The 20413-nt window shown below is 45.0% G+C and overlaps 1 protein-coding gene across 1 annotated transcript in view; it reads right to left on the bottom strand.

Annotated features, from left to right (window-relative positions):
* malrd1 (MAM and LDL receptor class A domain containing 1) overlaps positions 1–20413 on the bottom strand; it is a 343320-nt gene that overhangs the window by 19059 nt on the left and 303848 nt on the right. The window contains exons 34-37 of the mRNA XM_033040137.1: positions 16582–16707; positions 15207–15273; positions 4387–4481; positions 4211–4304 (exon numbers count right to left, since the gene is read on the bottom strand). Coding sequence (XP_032896028.1) covers positions 4211–4304; positions 4387–4481; positions 15207–15273; positions 16582–16707 — 382 coding nt within the window. The remainder of the gene's footprint in view (positions 1–4210; positions 4305–4386; positions 4482–15206; positions 15274–16581; positions 16708–20413) is intronic.

Genomic DNA, 20413 nt, shown 5'->3' with positions numbered 1-20413 from the left:
GTGTCCATCTTCCATTTCTACATCTCAATTACCTTCACTTCTCTACTTAGAGCCAGCTCTAACCTGTGCAAATTGAGCTTGCAATATGAGAGGGGAAGAACACATCTCTGCTCCCACAGAAGAAAGATGTTTCCACTAACCACAACTCTGCTTCTGAAGCAGAGATATCTGGTTGCGTGCACTGTCTCCCCCCTGGTGAAAGAGTGCTCATGTCTCCTTCCAAACACTGAGGAGCTGACCTCAATTTCTACCGTCTATTTCTTCCATTCCAACCATTTCTTGGGGAGGTTTGTTAACAGTTTCCTGATACCCATTAGTCTTCGCTATAACATCCTATACGTGGTGTTGACAAAGGAACTCTGAACGTACATCACATCTAGTGCAGTCTCCCATCCATCATTCTCTATAAAAAAGTTATTTAAGTTTGCCAACCACAATCTTCCTTTCTGAAATCAATGTTGACGGCATCAAACTAGTTTCTATCCCATGGAATGAGCTTCCAGAGGAGGTCGTTGAGGCAGGTACTATAATTGCATTTAAAAGTCACTTGGACAGGTAAACGAATAGGAAAGGTTTAATGGGATATGGAATTGAGGGCTATGAAGAACTGGCACAAAAGCAAATGGGATTAGGTTAGATGGGGCATCTTGGGCAGCATGGATGAGTTAGATGAAAGGACCTAGTTTATGCTGTATAACTATGACTTTATTCATTCAGGTAAATAATAATTCCATCTTATTTAAAGAATCCAACGTTCAACTATCACAGATGTTAAACTAAATTCCCTATAATTATCTAGATTAACTACATTTTTAACGATTAGTTATTATATTCATCTTGCTTTCCTTCATCATACATCCAGTTATACTGGCATCGCCTTGGTCTTTGGATGTACTTTGTCAGACTCATGTCCTGCCTGTGTGTCCATGCACTTAAACAACTCCTTACTTTGTTTACATTAAATTCAAACAGTTGTATAATTTCAAACAATTTTTCAATTTATCTTATCCCTAAAATGTTTTTCATAATCACTGAAGCAACGTCATTTCCACTTATCTTTCACTAATTTACAATCTTCTCCCCTAAGGCTCCCAATCTTACAATTGATAATTTGTTTTGAGTTGATATATTTGAAGAAACATATATAAAAACACATCAGTAAAAGTGAATCTTAATCCTTTCTATTCCCTTCACCAATATTGCCCCTTGTTTTACACCTCTTTAATAAATCTCAAATATATTTATTTTCATCTCAGACCAGTTTGCGTTTTTTTTAAATTAATCATTGATATTTGTATTTCTCTGCTAATAAAGCTGAATTATTAAAGGGTAATATAGAAACATAGAAACATAGAAAATAGGTGCAGGAGGAGGCCATTTCGGCCATTTGAGCCAGCACCGCCATTCATTGTAATCATGGCTGATCATCCCCTATCAATAACCCGTGCCTGCCTTCTCTCCCCATATCAAAACCATCTATTTTTGATATCCCTTGACTCCACTAGCCCCTAGAGCTCTATCTAACTCTCTCTTAAATCCATCCAGTGACTTGGCCTCCACTGCCCTCTGTGGCAGGGAATTCCATAAATTCACAACTCTCTGGGTGAAAAAGTTTTTTCTCACCTCAGTCTTAAATGACCTCTCCTTTATTCTAAGACTGCGGCCCCTGGTTCTGGACTCGCCCAACATTGGGAACATTGGGTAAAAAGGAAATCACAGAGATATCAATCAATATTTTGTATCTGATTTCAAAAGGTTAAGGACATTTGGCATGTCTCCAATAGCAATTTTTATAGGTACATACTGCAGCTTTACAGGCACATCAATGTAACTACACAACCAATAAATATATGATAAACTATAATGCAATAAGGTATACTAGACTGCCAGACTATAATAGTACAACCTCTAAAGAATACATAGTTGTTTGTTGTGCAAGCTATAAAGAGTAGTTTGTGGTAGTCCAGAGATAGGGTGGTGGTTAAGGTTGTGCACTGTGGATGGTTAATGGGAAGAAGATGTTCCTGAATCTGAAGATAATGGTTCTCAGACAGCTGTACCTTCTTCCCAATGGTTGCAGTGTTTTGAAAGCATGACTACGATGGTGTGGGTCTTTGATAACTTTAGCTGCCTTCATGAGGTAGTGCTTCCTGTCCATCCCTTCGATGGTGGGGAGGGCAATGCCCATGTTACACCAGGCAATGTCCACCAGTTAGACACAAAATACTGGAGTAACTCAGCAGGTCAGGCAGCATCTCTGAGGAAAGGAACAGGTGATGTTTCGGGTCGGAACCCTACCTCAGATAGTCATGTCCACCAGTTTCTGCAGCTTCTATCATAAAGGATCCCTACCATCTTGTTTTTTGGAGTCTTATTTCATTTAGAAATTTGATGTGATTTATGTATAATTTATTTACAATTTGTTCATGTGTGTTTGTCTGAGTCTATGTATCCTGTGATGCAACTGCAAGCAAGATATAGATTGCTCACTACAAATACCTGCTATCTCTTTGCTATTCATGCAAAATTGAATTGAATTGAATTGAATCCTTTATTTGTCATTCAGACCTTTCGGTCTGAACGAAATGTCGTTGCCTGCAGCCATACATGTAATAATAAACAACACACAATAAACACAAATTAACATCCACCACAGTGAGTTTACCAAGCACCTCCTCACTGTGATGGAGGCAAAAGTCTTAGGGTTGCTGTCTCTTCCCTCCTCTTCTCCCTCTGCGCTGAGGCGATACCCCACCGGGCGATGGTAAGTCAGTCCCGCGGTTCAAGCTCCGCGGCCCGGGGGTGGTCGAAGCTGCCGCCCTCCAGTCCAGCGGACGCAGTTGTTGCCACGGGAGCTCCGTAAAACAGGCACCAGCCTGTGACCTGCGAGCTCCCGACATTGTCCTCCACTGGCCTGCGGCTGAGCCCCAGATTCAGGTCGCCGCCGCCAGAACGCCGCCTCAGCCACGGGAGCACCGTCTCCGCCCCGCACCGGGCCGCCCACACGGGAGCGTCTCAGCCCCGCACCACGCCGCCCATACGGGAGAGCATTCCAGCCGGGAGCCGGGCCGTCTTCACGGAAGCACCTTCCAGCCGGGAGCCGGGCCGCCCACACGGGAGTGCCTTCCAGCCGGGAGCTGGACCACCCACACAGGAGCGTCTCAGCCCCGCGCCGTCCGCCCTCACCGGAGCGCCGAGTCGTGCCGCTGCCCGAACGCTGCCACAGCTCGAAGACGGCCAGCCTCGCGTTGGTAAGTCCTGGCTGGCTCTACCTCCGGAGCCTCGAGGTTGGTCGCAGGTTGGAGGCCGCCAGCTCCGCCATTAGGCCTCAGCTCAGACAGGGGAAGAGAAGGGGGATACGACAAGAAAGTCGCATTCCCCCGAAGGGAGAGACAGAAAGCCCTGTTTCAGCCCCCCCCCCCACACATAACACAACCTAATAACCAAAGGTTTAACTGAACAAGACAAAAAAAAAAACAGCACAAAAAAAGTAAAAACAGACAGACTGCAGGCGAGCCGCAGCCGTTTCACAGCACCGCCACTTCCGAAAAGAACACTTAGATCACTCTTTTCTCATCTGCATCTTTCACCATTCAGATTCCTTTTACTGAAATGCATGACATCATATTTACCCACATTAAAACTCAATTGCCGAGTTTTTACTGACTATCTGGGAATGATGCCAATGTGAGACTTGCCAAAGACAAGTCTTCCTCTAATGTAAAAGCAATGGTGTGGAGATAAGCCACGTGAGACTTTTCACGGAACTTTATCTTCTGGGATGCTTTTATCATCATTGTTACAGAATCAACAGTGTCCAAATTAAACTTGGAGACACAAGGGACTGCAGATGCTGGATTCCTGAGCAAAACAAAACTCTCTATGTTACTCCAGCAGTTTGTTTTTGACCAAATTATACTTGCTCAGTTGAAATGGAGAAGCTCAGTCCACCAAATGGATGCTGACATGTTAAGCTTGTACATTTAATTAGGTTTATCTCCAGGAACACACGGATACATGGATAGGACAGATTTGGAGGGATATGGGCCAACCGCAGGCAGGTGGGACCAATGTAGGTGTAACATGTTGGCTGGTGCTGGCAGGTTGAACCTAAGGGCCTGTTTCCATGCTGTACCACTCTAAGAGTCTATAACTCCGAGCAGTATGGGTCAAAAACATAAAGCAATCAAATCTATTTATTATTACGTACTTGCTTGATTTTCTTTTAGCGATTATGATTAATGCAACCAGGAGACCAAGGACAAACAAGCCCAAGTCAATGCATAGCCCTGCCCACGTGTACACTAGAAATCAAAAGGAAAACATCATTAGTAATAGTGTGAGGCTGCAGAATGCAGCTATTTAAGATTTGTTTAATTTCTTTACCATTTTCATCATTTTTTGATGCGAGATCAGGATTGAGGGATCCTGCAGGTTTGACCTGAATGTGGCATCGATTTCCTCTCCACTGACTTGTACACCTATAAAGCAGGTAGAGAGTGGGGGAGGAGAGAGTGGAAATTATTAAGAAGCTCACAATAGAAAACATTCTACTTTTGTAAATAGCCTGGGAACAGAACACATCTTTTCTAGCTATTTTTTGCTCTTACATTACACCGTATGCCTTTACAACTCTCCAGCTTAAGAAAAGGGACTGATTTAAAAGCATGCACCAGTGGTCCACCTCCTTCATCTTATGACTTTGTGCACATTTGTGAAATAAATCTAATTCTCAGACAATGTTGAAATGAGAGAGTCTGTTATAATGGGAGAGTCTGTGAAAGGTTGAATAATAGGTCTGCAAACTGCTCTGAACATGAAAGGAAACAATGCTTTGCAGGGCAGTCCCTCTTCGACCGGTTTGCATTCCACACGCACTCAGATTGTAAATTTAAAGGGCAAAAACTAGCTCTGACAATTATTGGTAAAAACCATGGAAGTTAAATTCAATAGCAAACAGCTTGAAAATACGTAGATTAATTGCATATCATAAAGTACTGCAGACTTTTTGCTAATTATAATGATCAGTGTGGTGCTGCAGTTCTGTCTCGTGTGGGAGGAGTAAGGAAGGTAGACGGTTTGTTGACATCGTGGGTTCCTAATACCAGCGAAATCCAGCCTGCGTAAACTTACCATGGTGGTGACATCTGCAAACTTGTAGATGGAGTTGGAGCAGAATTTGGCTGCACAGGCGTGAGTGCATGGGGTATACTGTATAGGGAGTGGTGAGAACATCCCCATGCAGTGTTCAGAATAATTGTGGAGGAGGTGTTGTCACCTATCTTTTTATCTTTGTGGGTTTCCTTTTAAAGATTTAACTATATTAACATAGACACTGGGAGGTCTATATTCATTGTGTATTCTGACCTATGTATCAAGACCATTGTTATGTTTATCATTATTCTTTTTGCTCTGTTTTTTATGTTTTATTTTTGCTTTTTTTGGAAAAAAATAAATAAAAAGATTTTAAAAGAAAGGAATTGTAGGCGGTGGTGAATTTGTGACTGCTGTAGATGTCCTTGCAATCTAGATGGTCCAGAGATGACTAGGCACAGGGAGGTGGCTTCTGCATGGATCTGCTGTAACAGTAGGCAAACGGCAGTGGAACAAGGCTGTTTGGAAGGCTGTTGTGTGCCATCACCAGTCTCTCAAAGCAATTCATGATGATGGATATCAGAGCCATTGAACAGCAGTCTTTATGGCATGCTACCATGCTTTTGCTAAACTCCGGGACAATAGCGGTCTTCTTAAATCCTTTCTAATGTGTGTCGGGCAGTGTTAATTTGCGGGGACCGCTGGTCGGTGCGGATTTGGTGGGCCGAAGGGCCTGTTTCTGTGCTTTATCTGTAAGCTAAACTTTAGCTCAGCCCAGAATTCACCCTTGGTATAATGAATGGCACTGTGAAGATCTTATATATATATCTAGTGCTGCTCACGGTCATTTGATTTGAACGCTGCAGATTTGGACCACCTTAGAGTGGATCTCTTTGTTGATTATTGGTCTTCGGTTGGGGACCACTTGTATTACCTTCTTTGGCATGCATTCCTCTGAACACTTACTGATGAAGCTGGTGACGGCAGTGGTATACCCATTCAGGATGGCTGAAGTGTCCGTGAATATGAGCCAGTGCACCAACTCTAAGCACTTGCAAAGATTGGTGGGTCTTGGTATAGTGTAGGAAGGAACTGCAAATGCTGATTTAAATCAAAGATAGACACAAAAAGCTGGAGTAACTCAGCGGGACTGGCAGCATCTCTGGAAAAAAGGAATGGGAGACGTTTCAGATCGAACGTTTTGGGTTCGGGTCAGAATGAAGAAGGGTCTCGACCCGAAACGTCACCCATTCTTTCTCACCAGTCCAGCTTTTTGTGTCTATCTTGGGTGTTGGTATAGATTCAGGTAGCACAGTTGACAGCTCCACAGTGTACAAAGAGGATGTGAATAAGAATTCGATAGGCGCAATAATTAGAAGAAGGCTGCCTGAAGAAGGGCCCCAACCCGAAACGTCGCCTATCCATATCCTCCAGAAATGCTGCCTGACCCCTTGAGACACTACAGCAATCTGTTTGTGTTTGTTCTAGAAGATTAATGGATGTACATCATAAAATGCTTGAAACCTACCATAAAACCATATGTAGTTTCAAGACACATCAATCTGGCACAGTGTGTGAAACATATAATACATGGCATTGAATTGAGAAGCAACTTCATTCAGCATTGCAGATGCATAGAACATAGAACTGTATAGCACAGGTACAAGTCCTTCGGCTCACAATGTCTGTGTCAAACATGATGCCAAGTCCAACATTTATCATCCTGCACATAATCCATATCCCTCCATTGCCTGCCTATCTAAAAATCTCTTAAATGCTCCTGCTTCAACCACCATCCCTGGCAGCATAATCCAGGCACCCAACGCCATTTATGTAAAAATCCTGCACGCAAATCTCCTTTAAACTTCGCCCTTTCACATTAAAGCTATTCCCTCTAGTATTTGATATTTCCATCAAGGGAAATAGGTTCTGACTAGCTAACTATCTTTGCCTCTTATAATTTTATGTACTTCTAACTGATTTCCCCACAACCTCTGGTGTTCCAGAAAAAACCCAACACAAATCTGTGCATGCAGCGAATGCCCTCTAATCTCGGCAGCATTCTGCTAATCCTCTATTGCACCCTTTCCGAAGCCTCCACAGCCTGCCTATAACGGGGTGACCAGAACTGCATGCAATACTCCAAATGCAGCTTAACCATATCCAATAAAGCTGCATCATGACTTCCTTACTCTGATACTCAATGCCTGGACCAATTAAGGCAAATAAGATGCCATATGCTTTCTTTACCACTCAATCTGCTTGTGTCGCCTCTTTTAGGGAGTTATGGACTTGGACCCCAAGATCCCCTCCGTACAGCGATGCAGTTAAGGGTAAAATCAGGATGCAAGGGTAAGAATGCAACCTTGCTGATGTCACAGCTTCACTGGAGCATAAGTGCTGGCTGCACCGGCAGCACACGAGGCACATTTGTTGCCAGGGAAGCTGAAAGAATAATTATCTTTTCTGTGCACTGAATGTGTGAAGCAACTTTCATGATGTTTTATTTTAGCATTTCAGATAAACCCTAACCCAGCAGCTTAATGGGCTTTCTTTCCTTCTTTACCAGAGTATTTCCACCATTGTCTGTTTAAAGTTCATATATTTTCAACATCTGCCTGGTTAATTTTGATTTATTTTGTTTCATGGTAATGCAGCAATGGCTAATGCTGTGGCACGGCCCATAGGGTACAGTGTCAACCACACTGCCCTCATCAATCTTCCTGGTCACCTCCTCAAAAAACTCAATCAAATTGGTGAGGTGTGCAAAGACATGCTGACTATCCGTAATCAGGTCTTGCATTTCTTGTCAGATCTTGTCACAATCTTCACGCATCAGTTACCCAGCACTGTCATAAAAACCGTCTATAGTTCGTCCAAGTCTGCAGCCTTTTTTAAACGGAGGCACAAAATTATCCATCCTCTGATCTTCCAACACCTCGCCCATGTCTATCAATGATATAAATATATTTTGTCAGTGCTGCTATCCCTTTAAGGATTCATAAGAGATCACCCACTTAAGGCAGATATTACGTTTTTTTTAGGGAGTATTTGGAATTCTTTTCCTAAGTGTTAATATTTTTAAGGCAGTAATAGATAAGTTTTTGATAAGTAAGAGGTGAATAGAGGGAGTACAGAGAAGGTTCACCAGACTGATTCCTGGGATGTCAGGACTTTCATATGAATAAAGACTGGATAGACTCGGCTTGTACTCGCTAGGATTTAGAAGATTGAGGGGGGATTTTATTGAAATTTACAAAATTCTTAAGGGGTTGAACAGGCTAGATGCAGGAAGATTGTTCCCAATGTTGGGAAAGTCCAGAACAAGGGGTCACAGTTTAAGGATAACGGGAAAGTCTTTTAGGACCGAGATGAGAAAAACATTTTTCACACAGAGAGTGGTGAATCTGTGGAATTCTCTGTCACAGAAGGTACTTGAGGCCAGTTCATTGGATATATTTAAGAGGGAGTTAGATGTGGCCCTTGTGGAAAAAGGGATCAGGGGGTATGGAGAGAAGGCAGGTACTGGATACTGAGTTGGATGATCAGCCATGATCATATTGAATGGCAGTTCAGGCTCGAAGGGCCGAATGGCCTACTCATGCACCTATTTTCTGTGTTTCTATGTTTCTATGAAAGGAGTTGAGCTACAGGCAGATTAGCCATGATCTTTTTGAATGGTGGTGCATCAGGTGCTTAATGGCCTGCCTGTTAAGGCAACAAGATGTTAGGATTAATAACCTGGTAAAAATAATGAAATTTTCACCTGGAAAATGGTAAATAAATCGACAAAGAAAATGCACTGAAGGAAATCAGAAGCTTTCTGTGTTACAAAACAATTTATTTTGATTTTAAAGGGTGGCTGTCAACACTGAACGAATATTAATGCTAAACTCTAATCTCTACAGGTTCCTTTATGGAATCATTATTGATATTACTGCAAAATGCAAGGGAAATCAGAGCTGATGGATTTTAAAAACTCCAAGGGGCAATATATCCACACTCCCTTGGTGAGAGGTTTGAAAATAAATTTGACAACAATAATTTAAAATGTCATAAGATAAATGGTTTCTACTTTTAGCACCAAAGTGTTATTGCTCAAAGAGAAAAAAATATTGAGTCTTGGTCTTCCTATAATGGTGTTTCGACTTATCTGGCACTCATTTCATCTTCCCCTTCTCAATCTTTGTCTTCCACATTTATTTTTTTCTCCTTTCCGCTGTTCATCGTTCTCTCATTTGAAACAATTTTAAGCCTGCCTGGCTTTCACATGTAGTGTCATGTCCCAATGAATGAATAAATGGGAATTTTCCTTCGATACTATTTATAGTTCTTGTAACAGGGACATACAAGCACAGAAACAGGATATCCGGTTCACTGACCATCAAACTCCCACTGATAATAACCCTGTACTAATCCAATGTTTAACATTTTCCCTAACATTTCAATGAGCTTCACAAAGATTCTACCACTCTCTTACACACTTGGGGCAATTTGCAAAAGCCAATTCACCCACCAACCATCATGTCTTTGGGATGCGGGATCATTTTGGGACGACAGATGGCACAATGGGCTAAGTGTTCGGCTGGCAACCGGAAGGTAGCCGGTTCGAATCCCGCTTGGAGTGCATACTGTCGTTGTGTCCTTGGGCAAGACACTTCACCCACCTTTGCCTGTGTGTGAATGTGTGTGAGTGATTGGTGGTGGTCGGAGGGGCCGTAGGCGCAGATTGGCAGCCACGCTTCCGTCAGTCTGCCCCAGGGCAGCTGTGGCTACAGAAGTAGCTTACCACCACCAAGTGTGACTGAGGAGTGAAAGAATAATGCGATGTAAAGCGCCTTGAGTATTAGAAAGGCGCTATATAAATCCCATCCATTATTATTATTATTATTATTTTACGACAACCAGAGGAAACCCACACAGCCACAGAGAGAACATGCAAACTCAACACAGACAGCACCACAGATCAGGATAGAAGCCAAGTCACTGGAACTATGAAGCAGTATCTCTACCAGCTGTGCCACCACACAATGCTGGATATGTTTAGAGTTTAGAAACACAACATGCAAACTCAGCGCACCAAGTCCGGGCTCTGCCTGGGCCACTCAAGGACATTCACAGAATTGTCACAAAACCACTCCTGCATTGTCTTGGCTGTGTGCTTAGGGTCGTTGTCCTGTTGGAAGGTGATCCTCTGCCCTAATCTGAGGTCCAGAACACTCTGGAGCAGGTTTTCATCAAGGATCTCTCTGTTAGGCAGCTGTGGCGGGGCCTGAATGCAATCACCTCCTACAAGGCGAAATCAGGAGGTAGCTCGAATGTCGGCAAAACATCACTCCCTGACGAGCTCAATGCGTTTTACGTAGGTTTTGATAGGGAGATAATTGATGTGCCTTCTTGAGCCCCCATTCGCTGGGATGGTATCTCAGTCTCAGTCACAGAGGCCGATGTCAGAAAATCCTTCAGAGGGGTGAACCCTCGAAAAGCGCATGGACCTGATGGTATACCCGGTCGTGTTCTAAAAACCTGTGCGGACCAACTGGCTGGAGTTTTTATATATATTTTTTTTAATAAATTTTTCTTAGAGGCTTCTGCATATCATAATCCAAACCAGTACAGACTTTGTTTAACGGTTACATATTAAATATCCAGGTTTCCAGGGACCCAGTTACCAAAGTAGCTGGGATCCTCCTTTATCGGTTACCTAACATTGCCTCTAATTATTTATTTATATTTATAGATAGGAAAAATAAAGAAAGAAAAATAGGATAAACTATCAATAATACAACTTTGGAGATAGGTCTGTAGGTCAGAGAACAGAACTATTCATCTAGTCCTGGGTTCAGGCTTCAGTCCGGCCTCCGTGCCGGCCCGATCTACCCCTTCAACTGGCGGGAGTTTTTACGGACATTTTCAACCTCTCACGTCTGAGGTCTGAGGTCCCCACCTGCTTTAAAAGGGCATCAATTATACCGGTGCCCAAGAAGAGTAAGGTGACGTGCCTCAATGACTATCGACCAGTGGCACTAACGTCTGTGGTGATGAAGTGCTTTGAGAGGTTGATCATGGCGCAAATCAACTTCTACCTCGACAAAAACCTGGACCCACTGCAGTTTGCTTACCGCCACAACAGATCAACGGTGGATGCGATCTCGCTGGCTCACCACTCTGCTCTGGACCACTTGGACAACAAAAACGCTTATGTCAGGCTGTTATTCATTGATTACAGCTTGGCGTTTAACACAATCATCCCCTGCAAGCTGGTTACCAAGCTCTCAGATCTGGGTCTCTGCGCATCCCTCTGCAATTGGATCCTCGATTCTTCATTCACAGACCACAGACTGTTCATAATGGTGGAAATGTGTCAGCCTCGATAACAATCAGCACGGGAGCACCTCAAGGCTGCGTGCTCAGCCCCCTGCTGTACTCACTCTATACTCATGACTGCGTAGCTGGACATAGTGCGAATTCCATCATCAAGTTCACTGACGACACCACTGTTGTGGGACGTATCACTGATGGGAACGAGTCAGAGTATAGAAGAGAATTCTACTGACTGACCATATGGTGCCAGCGCAATAACCTGGCCCTCAACACCAGCAAAACTAAGGAACTGATTGTGGACTTTGGAAGGGGTAAGATGGGGACCCACAGTCCCGTTTATATCAATGTGTCGATGGTAGAGAGGGTCAAGAGCTTCAAATTCCTGGGCGTGCATATTTCTGAAGATCTCTCCTGGTCCGAGAACACTGATGCAATTATAAAGAAAGCACATCAGTGCCTCTACTTCCTGAGAAGATTATGGAGAGTCAGTATGTCAAGGAGGACTCTCTCTAACTTCTACAGGTGCACAGTAGAGAGCATGCTGTCTACTGAGCACAGAGAGCACAGTAGAGTTGCATCGTGGCTTGGTTCGGCAACTTGAGCGCCCAGGAGCGGAAAAGACTACAAAAAGTAGTAAACACTGCCCAGTCCATCATCGGCTCTGACCTCCCTACCATCGAGGAGATCTATCGCAGTCGCTGCATCAAAAAGGCTGGCAGCATCATCAAGGACCCACACCATCCTGGCCACACACTCATCTCCCCGCTACTTTCAGGTAGAAGGTACAGGAGCCTGAAGACTGCAACGTCCAGGTTCAGAAATAGCTGCTTCCCCACAGCCATCAGGCTATTAAACTCAAATGAAACAAAACTCTGAACATTAGCAGACCATTATCTGTTTATTTTCAGCTTATCTGTTTATTTATTCATGTGTGTATATATTTACATTATGGTATATGGACACACTGATCTGTTCTGTATTCATGCCTACTATATTCTGTTGTGCTGAAGCAAAGTAAGAATTTCATTGTCCTATCTGGAACACATGACAATAAACTCTCTTGAATCTTGAATCTACTTTGCTCGGTTCATCTTTCCCGCAATCCCGACTAGTCTTCCAGTTTCTGCCCGTGAAAAACATCCCCACAGCATGATGCTGCCACCACCATGCTTCACCGTAGGTATGGTATTGGCCAGGTGATGAGCAGTGCCTGGTTTCCTCCAGACGTGACGCTTGGCATTCAGGCCAAAGAGTTCAATCTTGGTTTCATAAGACCAGAGAATCTTGTTTCTCATGCCTTTTGGCAAACTCCAAGCGGGCTGTCATGTGCCTTTTACTGAGGAGTGGCTTCCATCTGGCCACTCTACCATAAAGGCCTGAATGGTGGAGTGCTGCAGAAATATTTGTCCTTCTGGAAGGTTCTCCCATCTCCACAGAAGAACTCTGGAGCTCTGTCAGAGTGACCATCGAGTTCTTGGTCACCTCCCTTCTCCCCCGATTGCTCAGTTTGGCCGGGTGGCCAGCTCTATGAAGAGTCCTGGTGGTTCCAAAGTTCTTCCATTGAAGAATGAAGGAGTCGACACCACTATGCTCTTCAGGACCTGCCATGCTGCTGAAATTGTTTCATACCCTTCCCCAAATCTGTGTCTTGACACAATACTGTCTCGGAGGTCTACGGACAATTCCTTCATCTTCATGGCTTGGTTTTTGCTCTAACATGCACTGTCAACTGTGGGACCTTATATAGACAGGTGTGTGCCTTTCCAACTCATGTCCAATCAGTTTAATTTACCACTGGTTGTAGAAATATCTCAAGGATAATCAATGGAAACAGGAGCTCAATTTTGAGTGTCATAGCAAAGGGTCTGAATACTTATGTAAATGTGATATTTCAGGTATTTATTTTTAATTACTTTGCAAAAATTTCCAAACACCTTCCCTTCCTTCTGCTGTTCTATGGGGTTGTGTGTGTGTGAGAGAGAGAGTTTGTGTGGGAGACTGTGTGAGAGAGTTTGTAAGAGTCTGTGTAGAGACAATAGACAATAGGTGCAGGAGTAGGCCATTCAGCCCTTCGAGCCAGCACTGCCATTCAATGTGATCATGGCTGATCATCCCCAATCAATACCCCGTTCCTGCCTTCTCCGCATATCCCCCGACTCTGCTATTTCTAAGAGCCCTATCTAGCTCTCTCTTGAAAGCATCCAGAGAACCTGCCTCCACCACCGTCTAAGGCAGAGAATTCCACAGACTCACTACTCTCTGTGAGTCCTCGTCTCCGTTCTAAATGGCTTACTCCTTATTCTTAAACTGTGGCCCCTGGTTCTGGACTCCCCCAACATCAGGAACATGTTTCTTGCCTCTACTGTGTCCAAGCCCTTAACAATCTTATATGTTTCAATTAGATACCCTCTCATCCTTCTAACCTCCACAGTGTACAAGCCCAGCTGCTCCATTCTCTCAGCATATGACAGTCCCGCCATCCCGGGAATTAACCTTGTAAACCTACGCGACACTCCCTCATTAGCAAGAATGTCCTTCCTCAAATTAGGGAACCAAAACTGCACACAATACTCCAGATGTGGTCTCACTAGGGCTCTGTACAACTGCAGAAGGACCTCTTGGCTCCTATATTCGATTCCTCTTGTTATAAAGGCCAACATGCCATTCGCTTTCTTCACTGCCTGCTGTACCTGCATGCTTACTTTCATAGACTGATGTACAAGGACCCCCAGATCCCGTTGTACTTCCCCTTTTCCCAAGTTGACGCCATTTAGATAGTAATCTGCCTTCCTGTTTTTGTTACCAAAGTGGATAACCTCACATGTATCCGCAATAAACTTAATCTGCCATGCATCTGCCCACCTGTCCTGCATTCCCATAGCATCCTCCTCACAGTTCACACTGCCACCCAGTTTTGTGTCATTTGCAAATTTGCTAATGTTACTTTGAATCCCTTCATCCAAATCATTGATGTATATTGTAAATAGCTTCGGTCCCAGCACCGAGTATTCACTGGTCACTGCCTGCCTTTTTTTGTTTGTGTTTCGGTGAGTTTTTGTGTGTGTGAGAGATGTGTAAGAGATGAGAGCGAGACAGAGAGTATGTGTGGAAGGGAGGGTGCGAGAGAGAATGCGTGGGAGCATATGTGCGAGGGAGTGAGCGTGAGAATGTGTGCTTGTGTGTGTGTGGGCGGGAGTGTGCGTGAGAGAGTGTGCGTGTGTGAGAGGGGTGAGAGAGATGGTGGGAAGCAGTTATTTTCTACTTACCTGTATGCCATTTGAGGGCATATTAAGAAACTCAGGCAGCCGTCCAACTCATTGACTCCTATGAGAGTTGTGTACCTGGTTTTGGAATTGAATCTGGCTTCAGAGAACGCTTCAGGAATAACTTAAAAGTACAATTACAGAGTGCACTCTATTGTAAAGCCACACAGGCCTCATTAAAGTAATGCGAGTCTCCTCAACAAATAACAAAACAGGAACATTTTAGAAAATGTTAAGAAATGTGGAAATAATTGAGCTGAGTTTTTTGGCATTATTCAGTGATGCTTGCTTTCAAAATTGTCAAAATGGTTTATTTCACAAATGACATCTGGATCATTGTAGCAACACAAGAATACAAACCACAAACATTTGGATGTGTAATGAGAAGAACAGATGGTTTTGCAGCATTCTGCAATTTACTTTAGTCTGACAATCTGCATAAATGACACAGAGATGAAGAATGAATATTTAAATTTCTCATTCGGCATTTACTAAACATCCTGCAATGACTACACAAACACTTACTTGCACAGTGCAATTCTGTTAACAATGACACATGTTCCACCATTTCTGCAATAGGCATTGGGACATTCTGTAACAATAATATAAACATGTCAATGCCATTAATAAAGTCATCTCCTAAGCAACAATTCACAATTTTTTGAATGAAAACTCCATGTTCACATTTGGTAAGATATTCCTCACAAACCTTTAAGAAGGAACTGCAGATGCTGGAAAAACTAAGGTAGACAAAAATGCTGGAGAAACTCAGCGGGTGAGGCAGCATCAATGGAGCAAAGGAATTTGTCGACGTTTCGGGTCGAGACCCTTCTTCAGACTGATGTGAGGGGGGGGGGGGGGGGGGGTGGGAAGAAGACAGGAAGAGGCGGAGACAGTGGGCTGAGGGAGAGCTGGGGAGGGCAGGAGAAAGCAGGGACTACCTGAAATTGGAGAAGTCAGTGTTCATACCGCTGGGGTGTAAACCGCCCAAGCGAAATATGAGGTGCTGCTCCTCCAATTTACTCTGGCCATCACAAACCTTAATAGCCAGATGACATTCCAGGCTTTGTGTTTAAGAAGGAACCGCAGATGCTGGAAAATCGAAGGTAGACAAAAGTGCTGGAGAAACTCAGCGGGTGCAGCAGCATCTATGGAGCGAAGGAAATAGGCAACGTTTCGGGCCGAGACCCTTCTTCAGGCTATTCCTTTTAAGGAGTTGGGGCTATCCCATATATACCCCAAGACTAAGAGGTCATTTATTTGTGCTTCCCTTAATTTGTCCTTTTCATGTGAGTTTTTTAATGTTATTAATAACATTTAAACCATACAGATACTCTATAATATTTAGCATAAACCTTTAGCAAGTCAGAAAACATCTGTGGTAAGTGAAATGGAATTAACATTTCAGACGATGGGTCTCTGACCTGAAACATTAATTCTGTTTCTTTTCCCACAAATCAAAATGAACTACTGTGAATTCCCGGCTTCTTTTGATTTTTATTCCTGAATTCTGCAACTTTTTAGATTTTTATAATAATAATAATAATTTTTTAAATAATTTGTTTATAGGGACAGTGCATATGAATGAACATTTGCATGTAAATATGCGAGATTGTAGCCAATCAGTAGCTAATTTCCGTCTCTAGTCCCAGGCAAAGGTAGGTGAAGTGTCTTGCCCAAGGACACAACGACAGTACACACTCCAAGCAGGATTCGAACCGGCCACCTTCAGGTTGCCAGCCGAACACTTAGCCCATTGTGCCATCTGTCGTCATTTGCCTCTTGCTGGGGGTTAGTGCGCCAGAGTGAAACACACTATTCTAAAGGGGATAATCAAATTAAATATGTTGAAAAAGAAACACATTCATAATTAACTGATTGCAAACATTTGCTTTCCCACCTGAACAGCTGGATTCATCCGATTTGAAATCTCTGCAGTCAATGTCACCATCACATCGCTGTGTTACTGGGATACACTCTCTACTGTTCTCACAGAGCAAAGAACCATTGAAGCAAAGCTTGACAGCTGAAAGAAAACAAATTAAGCTTGGTTTTTATTGCGGAAGTAAGGATGGGAGAAGGAAGGAAGGAAGGAAGGAAGGATGAGTGGACGGGATGGAGGGAGGGAGGGAAGGAGGGAGATAGGGGGGGAGGGATGGAGGAAGGAAAAGTCAAGAGTGTTTTATTGTCCTATGTCCCATGTAGGACAATGACATTCTTACTTGGAGCAGCAGAACAGAATATGTAAACATATGTCCCCCTCCCATTGGTATGGAAAATTTGCATTTTTCAGCTTGAAATTGTGCAATATGGTGCATACTGTAGCGAGTCTTTTAACTTACACTTGAATGCAATATATATGCTTTAAATTGGATTGGAGCGTTTTTGAAAGGGGGGAAGCTGTGCGATCACTGATCACTGGCCTTGGGGGTACCCGGTGAGGGAGTGGAGCAACCGAGTGGGGAGAGGGTGTGGAAGAAGGGTGTCCCCCCTCCCAGGGTAGGAACATTTTGAAATTTGATGTATTAAAATCATGTTTTAGTGCACTGTAGAAGTATGATTTCAATGTTTTTTGTATGAAATATTTTTAAGAGGTAACTTTTTAAGGGGTAACTTTATCCACACAAAGGGTAATGGGTGTATGGAACAAGCTGCCAGAGGAGATAGTTGAGGCAGGGACCATCCCAACATTTAAGAAAAAGTTAGACTGATACATGGATAGGACAGGTTTGGAGGTATGGACCAAAAGCAGGTAGCGTGGCTGGGACATGTTGGCGGGTGTGGGCAAGTTGTGCCGAAGGGCCTGTTTTCACACTGTATCTATGACTCCATTATACCTCCACCATGCATGAATGCTTCAAAATCAAGTGATCGAGTTTTATTGCCATATACTCACGCATAGAAACATAGAAAATAGGTGCAGGAATAGGCCATTCGGCCCTTCGAGCCAGCACTGCCATTCAGTGATCATGGCTATTCATCTAAAATCAGTACCCCTTTCCTGTTTTTTCCCCATATCCCTTGATGTCATTAGCCCCAAGAACTAAATGTAACTCTCTCTTGAAAACATCCAGTGAATTGGCCTGCACTGCCTTCTGTGGCAGAGAATTCCACAGATTCACAACTCTCTGCGTGAAGAAAGTTTGTTCTCATCTCAGTCCTAACTGGCCCCCCCTTTATTCTTAAACTGTGACCCATGGTTCTGAACGCCCCCAACATCGGGAACATTTTTCCTGCAGTTACAGTAAGTGAAAATCTAGCAGACAAGCAGAATGCTTTCACCAACCACCCCCATTTGAAGTCCACAATCTTCCACCGTTTCTACCCAGTGCTTGGTACTTACTTCCAGCAGCCACTGGTTGTCCTCCAGGATGCACCGAGCCGCAGCCTGATCCATGCCGGTCACCTGGGCGAATTCGGCACAGAGACTCTCACGGCAGCGGCGCAACGCTTCGACACCTCCGACGGCCCGGGACTCTTGCACTGAGGCTGCTCCATGGCCGGAACTGCAGTGAGCGACTCGCCAGCCCGGCAAACACTCACCAGCCCCGCTCCCCGTCTGCAACTGTCCCCGCCGCTGCTTCTGCTTCCAACACCCGCGGCCCATGCAGTTGATATGAGTTTTGAAATTTTCGTTGATCACAGAATTTCTCACAACAGAGCGAGAGAAATTTGTGATCAGCGTGAGAATTTGGTGAAATGCGTGATTCTCACGCTCAATGCATGGGAGTTGGCAGCCCTGCCTCTCTATCCCCCTCTCTCCCTCTTTCTCTCCCCCTCTCTCTCCTCTCTGTCCCCCTCTCTCCCACTCCCCTCTCTCTCCACCTCTCTTTCTCTCCCCTCTCTCTCTCCCTCCCACCACACTCTCATCCCTCTCCCTCTCCCCCCTCTCTCTCCCCCCCCCCTCTCTTCCGCTCTCTCTCCTCTCAACCCCCCTCCCTCTCCCCCTCTCCCCTCTCTTTCCCCTCTCTCTCCTCTCTCCCTCTCTGGCCTCCTCTTGCCCCCTCTCTCTCCCCCTCTCCCCCTCTCCTCTCTCTCTCCCCCCTCTCTCTCTCTCCTCTCTCTCTCCCCCCCTCCCCCCCCCCCCTCCCCCCGCTCTCTCTCCCCTCTTCCCCTCTCTCCCCTCTCTCTCTCCCCTCTATCTCCCCTCTCTCTCTCTCCCCCCCTCTCTCTCCCCCCTTCTCGCTCCCCCCTCTCCCCTCTCTTTCCCCTAACTCTCTCTCCCTTCTCTTTCCCCTAACTCTCTCTCCCCCTATCTCTCTCTCCCCCTCGCTCCCCTCCTCTCTCCCCCCCTCTCTCTCTCTCTTCTCTCCCTCTCTCTCTCTCCCTCTCCACACACTGTCCCCTCTCACTCTGTCTCTCCTCTCACCTCTCTCTCTTCCCCCTCTCTTTCTCATCTCTCTCTCTCTCTCCCTCTCGCTCCCCCCAGTCCTCCCTCCCACCTCACTCTCGCTCTCCCCCCTGGCTCTCTCTCCCCATCTCTCTTTCTCCTCTGTCTCTATCTCCTCTTTCTCTTTGTCCCCCAATCTCTCTCTCTTTCCTCCGTTTCTCCTCTTCCCCTCCTCTCCCTCTTCCCCTCTCTCTTTTACCACCTCTCTCTCTCCCATTCCACCTACCCCCTCCTCCCTCTCCACCCCTCTCTCCCTTCCCTCTCTCTGCCCTCTCACCCCCTCTCTCTCCCCCACTCTCCCCCTTCTCCCTCTCCCCCGCTCTCCCACCTCTCTCTTCCCCCTCTCCTCTCCCCCTACTCTCTCCTCTCCCTCCCTCTCCCTCTTCTCTCTCTCCATTCACTCCCCCTCTGTCTCTCCCCTTTCTCTCCTCTCCCCCCCCTCTCTCTCTCCCCCCTTGTCTCCTTCCCCTCTCTCTCTCTCCACCTCCCTTCCCCTCTCTCTCTCCCTTCGGCACAGAGACTCTCGCGGCAACGGCGCAACGCTTCCGATGCCTCCGACGGCCCGGGGCTCGCACTGTCCGGAGCGCTCCTTGGCCGGAGCTGCAGCGAGTGACTCGCCAGCCCCGCAAACACTCGCAGCCCGGCGAACACTCGCCAGTCCCGACTCCCCGCACCTGTTCCCGCCGCTGGTTCTGCTCCCATCCCTCCCTCAGCCCCGGCTCTCCAACACCCGTGGACCATGCAGTTTATCCGAGTTTTGAAATTTTCGTTGATCCCAGAATTTCTCATCACAGAGCGTGAGAAATTTCTGATCAGCGTGAGGGCGTGAGAGTTTGCTTGAGGGCGTGATTCTCACGCTCAAAGCGTGAGAGTTGGCAGCCCTGTGACTCATTATGTTGTAGCATTGGACTAAAGGAGGTAATCATAATCATCAATGAGTGATGTCACTTTAGTTCTCAAAATACCGGGAGCGATTTGGCAGCAGTTTAAGATTCTGGTCTAGTTCTGAGCAGATGCAAAGAAAAGCAGAATGTCTCACAATAACACCAGGTTCTGATATGCGTAAGTAGAAGAATTGCGTAAGTAGAAGAATTGCAACACAGACTCTGCAGTTTATTTCAATACTATTGAGAATAATAAACCTGCTAATTGAGAGAAAGAAAGGTGGCCTTTTAAAATTCAATTATGTAACTGTGCATTATTGTTTCTACATTATTCAATATATCAGTTTTATTTGAACATGCAGATCTGCACACTTGGAATTCGTGAAGCGGTTAATCCTTCAACTAAATTCTATCTAATCCTATTTCATTGGGACAAACATATGCAAAGTTGTATTGTC

This window comes from Amblyraja radiata, chromosome 2 (genome assembly GCF_010909765.2).
Source record: "Amblyraja radiata isolate CabotCenter1 chromosome 2, sAmbRad1.1.pri, whole genome shotgun sequence".
In the NCBI taxonomy this organism is placed as follows: domain Eukaryota; kingdom Metazoa; phylum Chordata; class Chondrichthyes; order Rajiformes; family Rajidae; genus Amblyraja; species Amblyraja radiata.
The sequence above is the reverse complement of the archived record's forward strand: the minus strand, read 5'-3'. Positions and strand labels throughout refer to the sequence as shown.